The sequence below is a fragment of the Ascidiella aspersa genome, chromosome 8 (assembly GCF_963924565.1).
Source record: "Ascidiella aspersa chromosome 8, kaAscAspe10.2, whole genome shotgun sequence".
NCBI classification, from domain to species: Eukaryota; Metazoa; Chordata; class Ascidiacea; order Phlebobranchia; family Ascidiidae; genus Ascidiella; species Ascidiella aspersa.
In genome coordinates this window covers 14,126,800-14,142,536 of record NC_139454.1, presented here as the reverse complement: position 1 = coordinate 14,142,536, position 15,737 = coordinate 14,126,800, and the positions used below count along the sequence as shown (strand labels likewise).

The 15,737-nt window shown below is 33.3% G+C and overlaps 1 protein-coding gene and 2 pseudogenes across 1 annotated transcript; 1 reads left to right on the top strand and 2 right to left on the bottom strand.

The window, feature by feature from the left end:
* Nucleotides 1-2,948: 2,948 nt before the first annotated feature.
* Nucleotides 2,949-4,125, top strand: LOC146136247 (uncharacterized; annotated as a pseudogene).
* Nucleotides 4,126-5,597: 1,472 nt separating this feature from the next.
* LOC146136246 (uncharacterized) lies at nucleotides 5,598-10,777 on the bottom strand. The gene is made up of 7 exons (XM_083395850.1): nucleotides 10,289-10,777; nucleotides 8,991-9,050; nucleotides 7,746-7,787; nucleotides 7,372-7,544; nucleotides 6,578-6,737; nucleotides 6,226-6,329; nucleotides 5,598-5,788 (listed from the first exon to the last, which is right to left on the bottom strand). Exons 3-7 carry the CDS (start codon nucleotides 7,750-7,752, stop codon nucleotides 5,699-5,701), a joined length of 534 nt encoding a protein of 177 aa, XP_083251976.1. The 5' UTR covers nucleotides 7,753-7,787; nucleotides 8,991-9,050; nucleotides 10,289-10,777; the 3' UTR covers nucleotides 5,598-5,698.
* A 198-nt stretch (nucleotides 10,778-10,975) lies between these two features.
* On the bottom strand, nucleotides 10,976-12,139 carry LOC146136245 (uncharacterized; annotated as a pseudogene).
* Nucleotides 12,140-15,737: the final 3,598 nt, after the last annotated feature.

Below are 15,737 nucleotides of genomic sequence, written 5' to 3'. Positions count from 1 at the left end.
TTGCCTGAGTTTGCATATAAGGTGTACCAATAAGTAGGAAAATAATGACTCTTTCAACAAAAATTGATTACTTAAGGCAGGGTGGTCCAAAACCCAGGCCCGACATCGTTGTTTTTGGCTCGCAAAGCACTGTTGAATTATTGTAATGCGTACAGGGTTTATTTTAAAGAAATATAAGTGACCAACAATCAGCGAGCATCCTGCAATGGTTTGGTTAGGGTTACATTTTTCCGATTACACCATTAAATAAACCAGTTTACTATCACTTGGCAAAAAAATTATTATCGCTCGATTTTATTTGTGCACAATTTGGTGACAGCAGAAAGTTTGTGCAGTTTATATATCTTTCGACAGTTACAAACGAAAATCGTTTATCTGCTCCTGGCACGCATGTATAGTCTGCTTTGTGGCCCGTAAAGAATATGTAAGAAATACTGTGCAACCTTGGACAACCCTGGCTTAAAAAATCAAAATCACTGAAAAGCCCAAACAATTACCAGTAGGAATTTGTGTAAAGCAGTGTCATATGTTATCTACAAGAGAATAAAGTTTCACATTAATTAATAGGCTTCTTACAGAACAACAAATGGTCAAAGGGGGGAAAATTTGAAGGAATTTATTGTGTTTTACTCTTTAAATAATCTGCTCATTCTGTGACCAGAACTTTTTAAGTAGAGGTTCACAATCAGTTTTCCAACCTGAATAATAGAAAAACAGTGTAACATACACAAACAAAACATCGGTAAAATTACTCGGAAGTTTTGTATAACTAGACCAGGGCTTTCCAAACTGGGGGTTGCTCATGGAGTTAAATTTTACACAAAGTGCTACATTCATAAAATTGTTATTTTTTCTGTTTGGTATGTTAATGGCAAATTATGAAACGCACATTACTTCAATAAATGCATGCCAAAGCAGACAGTCATCGAGAAATGTTAGTTTTTAAACTGTTAAACCTAGTGGGTCAAAAAGTTTAATATAATAAATGAGGTCACAGCCTGAAAACTTTGGGTAGCCCTAAACTAGATAAACTTTACCCATGGACAGTTAGCAGTTTAAAGTTTTGTTTATAAGTAAAATAAATACTCTATTCTATAATGGTTTGCCTTAAGCCCGATTCCCACTGGCGTCGTAAGCTCGTCGTTAGGCCTTCTGAACCGACAACGACGGCTAATGCCCACTGCGTCAGAGCATACGCAGAGCGGCTGTTTTTAGCGATGCTTACGACGCGTTAAGACGAGCTAACGACGCTGGGCCTACGTAAGGACGTCGGGAGTAAAGTAGGCTAGTCAAATCATGGTCTGACTTGTATTTAGTTTTAACCAAGCATAATAATAGCACAGGACAAACAAACAGGGTAAAAGTAATTTACAACTTGTATTGTCAACAACTGATTAATAGTCATACATTTATAAAAAAGTGAACACACCTTTAGTTTGCATCATTTTACATAAAAAATGTCTTTATCCTATCAATGGCAAATGCAATTATTGCGTGAAAAAGTTGTGTTGGTTCAACTAGAAGCAGCTTGTTCGTATAGTCTCTTGAAAACAAACGAAGCAAGGTATGTTGAGTAAATAAAGTTTATCGTTTTTCACAAAAAAACAGTTTTTTTGTAAGCAGAGAATTCTGGGCCGATGAGATTAACATGGAAAGAGATAGTCAATCAGAATTTCTTCTTGTGGACAAACTACTTGCAAAAAAAAAATCCAGAAAAATTTAGGCAATATATGCGAATGAACCCTGATCAATTTAATTATATTTTGGAATTACTATCGCCACATATAGCAAAAATTACAACAAACTTTCGAAAACCAATAACTCCCAAACAGAGGCTTGTATTGACTATCAGGTATGACATCAATATATTAAGTATAACATAAAACAATTAAAAACTAAAGAATATAAATTCATCAGGTATCTGGCAACGGGATCTTCCCAAAAGCAGTTGTCATACTCTTTTAGAGTAGGTCATTCAACTATTGGGAAAATCCTTAGAGAAACCCTTTCAGCAATTTGGAATGTCCATGGCAGACAAGTTTTAAAACCACCAAACCAGGAAGAGTGGATCAAAATTGCTTCTGAATTTGAAACTCTTTGGAACTTTCCAAATTGTATTGGTGTAATTGATGGAAAGCATATTCAAATAAAATGTCCACCACATAGTGGATCAGAGTATTTTAATTATAAGGGGTATTTTTCAATTGTCTTGTAGGCTGTGTGGGATGCACACTACAGATTTATTTTGGTTGACATTGGGGACTCTGGTCTTCATAGCGATGGAGGTATTCTTTTCAATTCTGAAATAGGACGAAGACTTGAGAGCAATCTCCTGGGTATTCCAGCTCCATCCAAATTAAAGCAATCGAGTATAACAGTTCCATACATGCTAGTTGGTGATGATGCCTTTCCGTTAAAAAAGCATCTGATGAAGCCATATCCTGGAAGATTTCTAACAAAGGAAAAAAAATATTCAATTATAGACTAAGTAGGGCCCGCAGAGTAGTGGAAAATGCGTTTGGTATTTTAGCTGTAAGATGGCAGATTTTTACAATTTAATAAATTGTAAACCTGAGCTTGCAGAAATGGCAGTCCAAGCAAGTATTGCACTTCATAATTATTTGCAGTCACCATCCAGTAATTTTGGTGACATCCCAGATGAGTCTGGAGAGTGCATTCCTGGTTCCTGGAGAAGTTCGATTCCCACCTCAGTCAACCTTAGCAGGGTCACAAATATCGGATCGAACTTCTATGCTAGAGAAGCAAGATTTATTAGGGACGAACTGTGTCAGCACTTTAACCCAGTTGGTGCTGTGCCATGGCAGTGGACCATAGGAGACCATAATTAGACATTACACTTATAAAGGCAATGTTATAAATGAATAACCACTGAGACAGTGTACTTTTTTCAGTCTTTAACATTATTGCAGTTTCAGAAAGTGTAATAATCTTCAAGTGGATCTGGTGTGCAGGCTCCGGAAGCCTGGCCATACTTTTCACAGCTGTCTTTCTTGTAAAGTTATATAAAACACAGAAGGTGTGACTTGTTTGTACTCCCAGAAAAACTTCAAGGAAGAGTTATTAGAATGCCTTTAAAATCAGTGTTAATAGCATGTTTCAAATACTATACAGATTTGTTGGAAATTCATGCATTGATATTCATACAGAATTTGTTCCTTAAAAAATTTTTTTTTTTGTTCCTTAAAAAATTTTTTTTTTTATTGTTTTCATTTGACAAACAACAAATATTTCTGCATCATTTTTCTAGCACAAAGGACAACTTTTTCTCCCAAGAAGTCACAGAAACTGAGGAAATGGTTACAGTTTCTGAAAATTTTGGTAAAAACACTACTTTATTGAACCTCTATCACTTTATGACAATAGTATGTAATATGTATATATTCAGATGATGTATAAACATTTTATTTCTCGAGTCTGAGGAGTGAGAATCTGTAGTAATTTTCGGACAAAGGAGTAGCATTAAACTGAAAAAAGGAGTTCTAAGTTACACAAATATTTAAAGCACAAATAGTAAATGTATGACTATTAATCAGAGTTATAATTGAAGGTTTCAGGCACAAGGTTTTAAATCAACTCCACAGCTCTGGTTGTAATGTAAATAGTTTTCTTCCTTTATATTTCAATGAATTTGCTTTTATATACTGTAAGTACAATACATATTGTAGTGCCTTTTCAAATGGAGAATTGGAGGGACAGTTAAACAACAGTGACACTCCAACATGCAGTGAGACAGTTTATGATGCAAACGGCAGCAAGAAGAGGAAGACAGTAAAAGAAAGTGATCAAAGAGAATTTCAGGTAAATACATTGTTACTAATTACCATGTAGTCTTTTTTGCAGTTTAGTATGTAAAGAAAATGTTAGGTGTTTGGTCTATTGCAATATTACCATGCTAATATTTTTTTGCAGAGAAAAATGCTCAATGTTTTAGAAACGTCACACTCAAGGTTGGCAAGTTTAAGTGAGCCCAGGCAGAATGATAGGTTTGACAATTTTGGTGCTTTTATAGCATCAGAGTTGAGAGCCAAGTCCCCACAGCATGTAACTCTATACATGCAACACATGACACAAGTACTTTATGCTGATATATCTTCTGATTTTTGATACCATTTTGTATTTTCCTTGATGATTGCTTTCTGAAAAAAAAAAAAATCAAAATGGAAAATTAAACTGAGTCTTATTTTCTGAGGTATATGATTGCGTGAAGTAAGCCACGTGCACTGAGAAACCTTGCTTGAATAAGATATAACAGCTCTTTTATCTTAGTTAGACCTTGTTTTTTTGCATAATACACTTTTATGCTGATCCTACGATCATAGTATATTAAAATTAGGTATGGTGTTGTTTTAAAACATTTTTATAGATCAGCTTAACATACTATAGCACCGTTAAAAGTATTGAAATAAATCATTTTTTACTTGGTTAAAAGTCTTTGTCAAACTGTTTAGAGCATAATAATGAATGATTAATTTTGATTTAACCTAGTCAACATGATTAAATATGAGTTAATCATTAATGGAATTTGTTACAAAATTTATTTACATGTAGGGCTTGTAGGCGTACGATATATTAGAATAAGGTCGTTTCACAATCGTAGCAGTGGGCATCGACCGTACGTAACCAACATCGCTGTCGGATCAGTCGTGTTTTTCAAAATCGGAGGAAGCATGGGGATTCCCCGATCACAATAATCTTACCAGAGGTTTGTTGTATCTTTGAGGAATAGACTGACTATTTTTTTTTTTTTTCCAGTGTACTGTTGATATGTCTTTAAGCAATGTCCAACATAATCCCAGAATGGCTGAATCACAGTTACAGACGAATAATATGTGTTCTTATTATAGTTCAACTAGTAAATATGAGCAAGTTCTATAAAAATAAACCAAGAGGAGAAGTTTAACATTATAATAACATACTCCAATACTGAGCAATCAAATATAATATAATTTGCAAAATTATTAACTGAATTCAGTGACATCTGGTAACTACCCAGCAAACAATTTGACGTTGTTTAAACGTTATATTCACATAAAAAAAAAGTTGTAGTCACGTTATTCTGGTTCGTTGTTTTAACGTAAATGCGTAGACAGCCAGAAACGTTAAAATAACGTTGTGGTAAACGTAACTGTTAACGTTCCATCAACGTCCTAATAACTTTTTTATATACGTCCTCGTAACGTTACCTAATGCCAGTCGAAACGTTTTTATGACATTCAAAACAAACGTTGTTTTTACGTAAACGTGTAGACAGCCAGAAACGTTAAACTAACGTTGTGGTAAACGTCCTTAATAGCTTTATTTAACTATGTCGCCATTACGTTAAATTGTTGCGCAAGAAACGTTTTTAATAACTTCCAAACAAACGTATTTTTTCCGTAAATGTGTAAACAACATTTTTAAGTTACATGAGAAGGATTTTTGCCTGCATAAACAGTCATCAACACGTTATTATGGTGACAATGTAAATGTAAGTAAAAACATTGCCTATGCGAAAAAAACATAATAATTTACGTTCATTACTAAAAATGTCTGCAATATTACGCCATGGATAATATTCAATTAATCACAATACAGCGTAGTACTCAAGGTCTTTATTTATTAAAATTAGGAGCACACGATATGAAAAGTTGTACGCGGACAAACCAAAAAACATCAAATATATGGACGTTATTGCTCCTCACTCCTCAGAGTCAGAAGAAAGATATGGAAAAGTTCCACTTCCACTGCTGATAGAGGTGTTGCTGCTGTCACAAGTCTTGTTTTGTTTCTGTAACGATATGAATTAACAACAACAATAATTTTTAATTCTTAATTGACAAATTCAATATGGTTGCTTAACAGGGCTGCGGAGTCGGCTAAAACTAACCCGAGTCTGACTCCAGCTGTAAGTTGGATATTTAGCAATCCGCTCATAGCGGTGTCATATGATTCAAAACCAACAATACATGGTTGGAAAATATTCAACCATATGCTATTACAACTTTTAACAGATTAATCAGTTTCTGAAATTGGTACTGCGTAAGAACAGGTCGCACTCTAGCAAAACAAACCGACTTTGTCGAGGCCCGAGGCCGACTCCGCAGCACTGGTAGCTAAGATCATTTTTTGGACAAAACATAATAATACAATTAAATTGTACATTTTTGTACAATGTATAGATTTTGTCATTTTAAAACGTCAAAGTTTTTTTTCCCATCAACTTACCGAAAAATTTGATCCACCCGGTTTGTTGGGCGCATGCTTCAGAAAAGCTGACACTTCGTCTTCTACAGCTTTAATTGTAGTCTCATGAGCTTTTATAACTGTGCCTACAATATATACATCAAGATTTTGTCCCCTGGATAACAATTATACTCAACAATTATTAATATGGCAGGCAACTCTGATAAATAATACTACAACATGTTATTTTTTTTTTTTTTTAATTTGCGTTTCAAAACATTCTCTGTTTACCATCAGGGTGGTTAATGTTCACAGAAGTTTGAATATCACACAAAAGTAAATTAGCTGGTAGTATTTCTACTAACATTATCCGTAATACACCTTATGTACATACCCACAATAACTTTACACAATTTAGATTCCATGAATGGTTTCTTTCCTTTTCGGCCTTTATAGCTGAAGGTAGACCAAAGCTTGTAGGTACCAATGTGCTTCATAGCTCTACGTATTGTTTCACCCACGCCCTTTCCTCTGGTTGACCGCAAGTATTGCACCTGCATATAATGTTAGCATTCAAAAATACCTACATACGGTAAAATATGTAAGCAGTGTAGCATAGCCCCCAACCCCCTTAAGAAAATGATGTGACTTGTGGTTTTTAAGCCTCTTCCACATCTACAATTGGAAATTAAAAAAAGAATGCAGTTTGCTCGTCAGTATCGGTTATTTACAAAAAAAAATACACTGGCCCCTGAATAATCTAAATATTAATAGGCTTATTGCGAAATAATGCACAGATTTGATAAATTGCTATTAAAACAGGCATTGTTATTTATGCAAATACAAATTAAATATTATAATATCGATAAGTAGTTGGTTCATGCAGTCTGAAAAAATTTTGCAACCATGAATTTTTGTTTTAGATATTTTTTTTTTAATTTCTACAAGCTTTACGTCATACTGTACAAGATTTTTAACATTGAAAGCCAATACTATTTTTCCTTGGTTTATTATAATAACTTATTGCTTTTGGACACACTATACAGACAACAGCTAGGTGAAAATGGGTACACTACTGGATTAAACATGCTGTACATTGCATTGTCTTTATGGTGAAACAAGGATTTTAATGTAAACAAAATTTTTTTAGCAAAATAAACATTCTATGGTGAAAACAAAAAAACTTACCAAATATCTCCTAGTTGTCTTGTTTTTTAAATTTTCTTCCAATTCAGAAAATTCGATTTCATTGTCCAGTGGCACCATCTCAAAAAAATTGTTTTCCGCATCACTAGCGGAACTCTTAGTTTCCAGTAGTTTTAAAATTTTGTTTTGGTTGCCCAAAATCTTTCCTATTTGAACTAAAAACAATGAAAATATTTTTTTATCTTGGCAGAATTATTGTTTAAACAACTTGTTGCAAAAACAACAATAGTAAGAGCAAACATGAAAGGATTTAAAAGCAAAGTAAAAATATTTTTATATGCTGAAGCGATTTACAAAATCCTATAAAAGTTCTGTTCTATAATAACACATATAACCTAATTGTTTTAAAAAACAACCTGTCATTGTAGATTCGATGAATTCTTGACTGCTTGTAGTACCTAAAAAAACAAATATTTACAAAAATATCTTACAATTTTATTGATATTCATTAACAGGGCTGCAGAGTCGGACTCAGGACTCAAGGAGTCACCTTGTTTTGCTGGAGATGGACTAGGGACTCCAGTAAGACCACGTAAAACTACCCGGGTCCCGAGTCCGACATGCACAAACGCAGTACCAAATTTTAAAACTCAAATGGCGCCAACTGGAAATTGTAAAGGTGTAAAAGGCTCAAGTGCACTATTTGGCTCCTTCAATAACAACAAGGTCTACATTTATAGTGCAACTAACTTAATTCACACTACTTAAAGAACTTATACACAAATTACACTTTTTTTTTTATTTTAACACATTTGATTTAACATATATATTTAAATCTGAAGAAATAAGGAAACTTCATTGCAAAGTAATATTTAAAGTAATGTTTAAGGTACTTTTACACAAGGCTTACATCAGTGATTCTCAACCTGTTTTGGCTTGCATCACCCCTACTAGTATTTTTAGCTTGGATTACTGTAACATCACAATAAACAAGATTGAAAAACCTTGTTGATTTGTTGCACTCTAATCGTATAAAAAATTGTAACCAGAAACTTAATAAAGCAAAAATGGGAATCCAAAGTAATTTGAAATGTCTCATGGCACCCTTGAGTGTTAGAAATTGCATCCCGGCTGAGAACCACTGGATACATCTTAGGGAATTTGAATGTATATTTTGAAGCTGTGGTTACCAACCTGGGTGTCGCAAGTGTTTTTTGGGGGGTCGCCATGCAGTATTTGATAAAAAAAAAATTAATAAGAAATAAGCAATATGAACTAAAAGTTTCGCATTGTAGAAGAAAAAGCAACCATTACACTTTTCAATTAACAAATTAAGCATAGCTTCAGTCAAACAATGTGTAATAAAAATGAATGGACGCTCAAACTGTAACTTTAACTCATTGTGCAATGTGCACACTTAAATCTGGACATTTTAGCCAAATTTTGATACAATCTGTCTAGATTTTTTTACAATGTGAATTTTGCCATTTTTAAAATGTGTTTTTTTATTGACTCTGGTTTATGTATTATACACTATAATTGGGGGTCGGGCAAGTTAACGAAGACTTAAAAGGGGCCACAAGAAGAAAAGGGTTGGAGAACCACTGTTTTAAAGGTTACACTGTTTGGCACATTTATTTAATATAAATACAAATAAATACCTTCATCAAATGATATATCTCCAAGGACTTTTTCAGTATGAACATCGTTCAATGAAGACCCTTTATCTCAAAAACAAAACATCACATAAAAAATACATATTAGTTGTTTACTTATTTTAAAGATAAAATGGTATTCAAAATATTGGTTAAAATGTATATACGTTAATTTGATGAAAAGTACCCCATTGCTATAATATTATTTGTTAATAAACATCTCCTCCAGTCTGTCAAACAACCTAAACTCAACTTTTGATAATCTCCTAGTAAACAAACATTAGCATCATACCTTCCTCATCTAAATATCTTCTTGGGCGCTTCTTTGGCCTTATACCTTCATGCAACTCACAACCCTCAATATTTGATGTTTCAAGAGCTTTGTTACACTTCACTAAAGCATCACTATAGCCATCTGAAAGGCATTGTTTATCAGCTTTCCAAAATAAATAACTAGCTGTCTGTTTGGTAATGCAATCTCACCTGAATAACCAAATACTCTCACATTATATATACTCCAATTGTCTTTGTCTGGTAATTGATTTTTTTTTGCTTTTTGTTTTGGATGATTATGTGGCCAATAACATTTCTTTTTCTTCTGTAAAATATAAAATATATATACACTGTGCAAATAACTCTATACAAAATTATTAAAAAACCTAATGTACCCAACCATTAACAATAAATATACATTGAATTAGGTGTGTATACAGAAATCTAATAAAGAGGGTCTCGGATTTTCAACTAAGCAAGTTCCCCATTTTCCGTCTGATGCTAATGATTGCTTTGAAAAGCCATACAACGCTGTGGGACAGTGGGCATTAATTATTTCAAATAATTGCTCTGCAAGAAGTGGTACGCCTGGCAGTGAGCGTCCAAGTGAAACAAGATCGAAAAAATGTACAAAATACACCTTCTTCATAGCAAATTTTTTTGGAGTACAAATGAACTATTGTATTTGCTGAAGTGTCGAATAAACAATTGCCGATCAGCCAACCTGAACGAATAGAGAAAGGTGACAGAGAAAAAAGTCCAGTGTTTATGGTAGGCCCAGGAGGAAACAAGAGACGAAAGTCAACGTTTATCGATTTTGGCTTTGCATTAGCTTCATATGACTGAATTACATTAAAAAAATATTGTGCCTATACACCCCCTGGTTACGCCACTGCATTTAATCAAGTTTTACAAAGTGAGACTTTTCTGGGAATGCAAAAGTGTGACAAAGAGATAAATATTATTTAGATGTTAACTGTGATAGGTATTAAAAGCAATTAAGAATTTCATCCAACAAAAAATATATTTACATCATCCGTTGTAAAAATCCATGAATTGCACACAACTTCTACCGTTTCTTCATCCAGAAATTCAACAATTGCAAAGGACATCTAAGTACAGTACAAGATAACTATTTATGGGAAAAAATAAAAATTTGAATAGTACATTTTCATCTTATAAATGCAAGAAAGCTTTAATAAGAAGTTGAAAATATTCCAAAAGAATACAGAAAAAACTGGCAAACTACTATACCAAAGCTGTTTCACATGGCAACCATGTGATCCATTTAATTCAGAAAAGCTTCTTTTCAATATATAAATGTAACTGTTTATTTACAAACTAATGTGTACCTTACCTTGTATCCACTTTTGTTACTATGTAAAATATAAATGTATTACCTTTTAACAAAAATAAATCCTAAAAAAAGAGTCATTCTGTTAGTGATTTTACCAAAAAGTGTCCCAAATGAATGATAAAACAATACATTATTTAAATCAGGGGTCGGCAACCTACGGCCCGCCAATGAAATCCATCCGGCCCGCCGTCTCTTAGACAAATCAGACACGAGTCTATTTCACATACTTTTTGATTAATTTAACTACATAATTGCAAAATTCATTATGCGTTTGGTTTTCTAACATTTTTTTATTTTCGGCAATGTAATACTTGTAAAAATTTAAAAGAAATATCTGTATACCAAAAAAAAATCGGACTTGCTATGATAGTCGTACTTTTTTGTTGCCACGCATCCATGTCAATAAAAGTTTTTTCATGACACCTAAGCAAGTTTGATGCATGTAATCCAGAGGAAACTGTTGAATCATGTTCATTGGCAACCTTTCATTGGCAAGGTGAAATCCCTATGTGGTGCTCTTTGTTAATCTGGTCCCGGAAAGATTGATCACTTCTCATTTTAAATTTTACACATTCTTGGTATAGGTGATTCTTCCTAACCATAGACCCTTTTGTGTACAAAAATCACAACCATAATACCCATTAAATGATTTTGTTGATTTTACCATTGATCGGGCAGGGGCATCACATATAATGCTTTGAAGCTTGATATAAATTTTCTGACTTTTCCACATAAGAGATATAAATTTTCTGACTTTTCCACATAAGTTTATTTTGAAACAATGCTTTTATATCTTCTACAGTGTCTTTAAGAAAATCTAGATTAGCAGGTTTTGAACATCCATAAAATAGAGCAATAGGAAACACACATGATGGCTGTAAATTATTAATACTGCATAGAATAGGCCACAAACATTTATTTGAACTTTTAAAAAGTGGCAACCCATCAATATTCAACCATATATGTAGGATGTCTATAAAGCGCTCAAAAAATTTGGAAAATTCAGAAAAATGATTAAATAGCTGAGTTTGCAAGGAAAAGTAAAAATACTCCATTGAGGACCTTTGTTCCAAATTAACAGTTTTTGGAGTTACTAGTAGTGTATGACAACTGGATGGCAAGTAAGAAATAACGGCGCTCTTTCACTATTGTACGTGAAAAGTTATGCAAAAAAAAAATAATAATACCGCATACCACAACGCATATTGTTTGGGTTAGCGTTTGGGTAAGGGTGGGTCAAGTAATATTTTGTTTATTATTAATAATAAGTTGACCCACCCTCAACCAAACGCTAACCCGCACCCTAACCAAAACAATATGCGTTGTGGTAAGCGGCATATGAAGAAAAAAAATTTTTTATTAATTTTTACGTACAACAGTGAAAGAGCGCCGAAATAACAACTTCTGGTTCACTGTCACTACTAGAAATAAATTTACGATAGTACTCTTTTTCTAACTTTTTGCGGTTCTTTTCTCTTCGTAATTTGATCCAACGACGCTTATATATCTTTCTATAATTATCCATGTAACTCGAAATTTATGTTTAAAATCCCCTGCATAGCAAAAACATCAGCGTACACCAAATAGTAATATTCAATATTGGCGCTGGTCTCTAGAATCCTATACCACAGCGTTTAAACAATTATTAAATCCTTGCACAATTTCAGTTAGGGTGTGGTTGGGTCAAGTAAAACTACATTTATTATTAAATAAAATACCTGACCCACCCACACGTAAATAATGTGCGTTATTGTAGGATTCTAGACCAGCGCCAAGACGAGTCTGCACATTTCTTGGTTATACAGTTTACTTTTATAGCATTTAACGATATTAGTTCGAAATTTAATTAAAGCCCTAAAACGCACGCACAACGCTGCAGTTGCACGCAAAAAAGCACGTTTTCTGAGCCTTCATTATCGCAAACTAAACTCGCATAAACTGGGAACGCCGATGCTAACATAAGGGGTCATACGAAACACAAATGTTCTTTCCGATTGTTTTAATGTTCGACAAGTATGATAGATCTTGAACGTCACAATATGGGTTAGGTTTGATGTAAAAACAAATTTTATGCGGTACTTTTTTATGTCCTTAAACAATGTAGAATTTTAAACTTATTCCAGCTTCTGTAGATGTTGTGTTTTATCGTTAATATTAACGTAACTCTATGTGCAATGTATAGTTTTGGAAATGGGATTTTAAGGTCTGGTTTAAAAAACTTGTTCGAAGAAAAAAACAAATCTGTTTTTTTAACTATTAGATAACTTTTTTACATTGTTTCATCAAACGTTTTTAAACGTTTTATATAATACGTTAGAATTTTACATTTGTATAACATTTACTCTATCCATTTTAAGCCTTAATTAAAAGACAATTTTCTTACAACGTTTCAGTCAAACGTTTAAAAAATGTTGTTTGTTAACATCAATATATGGTTTCGGTTTCACGCAACAAAAACGTTCTTTCAAAACGTTATATATTTTCAAGAAACAACAACCCACATTTTTTGACTGAAAACGTCCTGCGAGCGTCGGCATGTTACGCTTATTACGACAACGTCTATTTTACGACTTTTGTAACGGTATTTAAACGTCATATATAATACGTTAGATTTTTACCCTGATATAACATTTACTCTATTATTTTCAAGCCTTAACTAGTGGACAACTTTCTTACAACGTTTCAGTCAAACGTTTAAAAAACGTTGTTTGTTAACATCAAAATATGTGCTGGGTTTCACGCAACAAAAACGTTTTTTTTTCAAGTTATATTTTTTTGTCTAAAAAACGTCTTGAAAACGTATGAATGTTAAGGTTATCATGAAAACGTTTATTGTACGACTTTTATAACATTATTTTGACGTTATATTTAATACGTTAAAATTTGACCTATTTAAAACATTTACTTCATTATTTTTCTAGCAATAACCAACAGACAACCTTATTACAACGTTTCGAATGTCGTAACAACGTTACGTGTTTGCTGGGTACTGATTCCAAATGTAACTACCTTACAAATGGTAATTGCTTGCTTCACTCGCACAAACAGCACACCACCAATAATATTTGCTAGTTAAATATTTCATGCAGCAAACCAAGGTGCAATAAATTTTCGTTTAAACGATGTTTTCAAAGAATTTGGTATTAATTTTTAGTTTATGGTATCAATTTGAATGTGTTTTAATTTGTAACACTGGAACACGTATGTAGAAGACTATTTAGAGCAGCAGTACGGCATAAATTTAATTTGCGCACTGAACACTGGCATACTAAAGAAAAATTACTGTATGGAAAGTATTCTTTAGGATAAGTATATATTGCGTAAAGAACATTTCCTAAATGAGCAATGGCTGTTACCATTTACCAAGTACAGCAAATTTGTTTATTTAAATTAAATTGGTATACAACCAAATATTATTCCAACTTACTTTATGTAAGAAAAGCTGGCAAATTACTAATTTTTAAGCTTAATTACCACCAAGGGACAGACAAAATTTGCACTTCAAAATTTTTTTCGCAAGCTGCATAGTACCACTGCGCCCCACCGCTAAATTTGGGATCTTAAACAGTAATATAGAAATAGATACATTTGTATTCCAATAGTAATTTAAGGCAGTGGTTCGCAAACTTTTTTTGCGACGCCCTCGAAAAAGAATTTTAATTTGCGGCACACTCATCAAATTTGGAATTCTACAATTTTTACTAAAATTTGTACACTAAAGCCAAATCATTTATGGGTTTGGTTTACCAAAAGTTGCTTTTTCTGTAATAGGCTCTGTACAGTGTACAATGCAAAATACCTATATCATTTACATTAAGGAGTTAATTAACACCGCCATATAGTTAAGTTTAATGAGTTCGGCACCTTGAGATTTAGAACAAACGAAGTGGTATTAATTTAATTTATAAGGCAATTCCTCACATAAATCTTAACGCCTAGAAGTGGTAACTAAGGCGCTCCATCGATTTGGTACGTAGAAAGTAACGCAAAAAAGGTCAACAAATACCGCATACCGCAACGCACATTATTTGGGTTACGGTGCGGGTTTGAGTTTGGGTTGGTAAAACATTATTATTAATAATAAAACAATGATGTGCGTTGCGTTAAGCGGCATTTGTAGACCGTTTTTTGCGTTACTTTCTACGTACCAAATGGAAAGAGCCCCGAAATCAACGACATAGCTCAATCGCGTACATTTTAACAGTAATACACCTTTCAAAAATGTACAGTAGGGTCCTAAGAAAGTGTCACGCAACTTGTGATAACCTTGCCTGTCCTACCAAGTCAATTTTGTAAACAGAAAACGGTTTAAATTAGGACTAGGGGTCATTAAACAACAGATTACGCCAAAAGCGTACATTTTTATAACAGGCTTAAATCGAAAAGATGATGTTTTTCTTATTGTGAATCAGACCGTGACGGCTGTCGAAAGTAGAATGCATTGCTTAAAGGCAAAAGAAAAAAGGCAAAAGTGAGAGTTTGTCCTCATGGTTATAATCTCTTTGCACCAAGTTAACAAAATTTAACAAGTAAATGCATCAGTAAAAAAATATTTTCTCCTCACAACTTTTGCACTATCTGAATTTTCTAAATCATCACCAGGGTCCAGTAGAGACGAGGGATTTGGTTCTTCTAAATTCCTAACTAGCCTAAGATTGTGGTATATCCCAACTAGTGTTTCCTTTTATGACAAACGCGATTAATCATATAGTGCATTTTAGGGTTGGCAAACCTGTCAATTGACCGGTCAAATACGGCCAATTGACCACACTTTATTTAACTGGTCAAATACTTATATTGGATTCAAATAGTGTACATTTTTTTAGGGTTGTTTTGTGATTTCAGATTTCAATAATCTTGATTGTAACTTTTTTAGAGAACTCAAATATAAAATCATAGGGTTTACCTGATGCAAACACATGTTCTGTGGTAGTAACAAAGTGTTTGTAATAGCAAAGTAGATTTATTTTGTTAGAATAAATGCATTAGGGTTGGGCTATTGATTAGTCAAATAAAATTTGGTTAATTGACCAGTCAAATACTCGTCAAATAGGACAATATTTGGTCAAATGCCCAACCCTAGTGCATTTATTCTAAACAACATAAATCTACTTTGTCATTCC

What these genes read in the sequence shown, in the direction of transcription:
- LOC146136246 (XM_083395850.1), bottom strand. An exon ending in ATTGTGTAAAGTTATTGTGG is followed by an intron (nt 6,330 to 6,577) that starts GTATGTACATAA and finishes TATATATTGTAG; the next exon opens with GCACAGTTATAAAAGCTCAT. An exon ending in CGGGTGGATCAAATTTTTCG is followed by an intron (nt 5,789 to 6,225) that starts GTAAGTTGATGG and finishes ATATCGTTACAG; the next exon opens with AAACAAAACAAGACTTGTGA.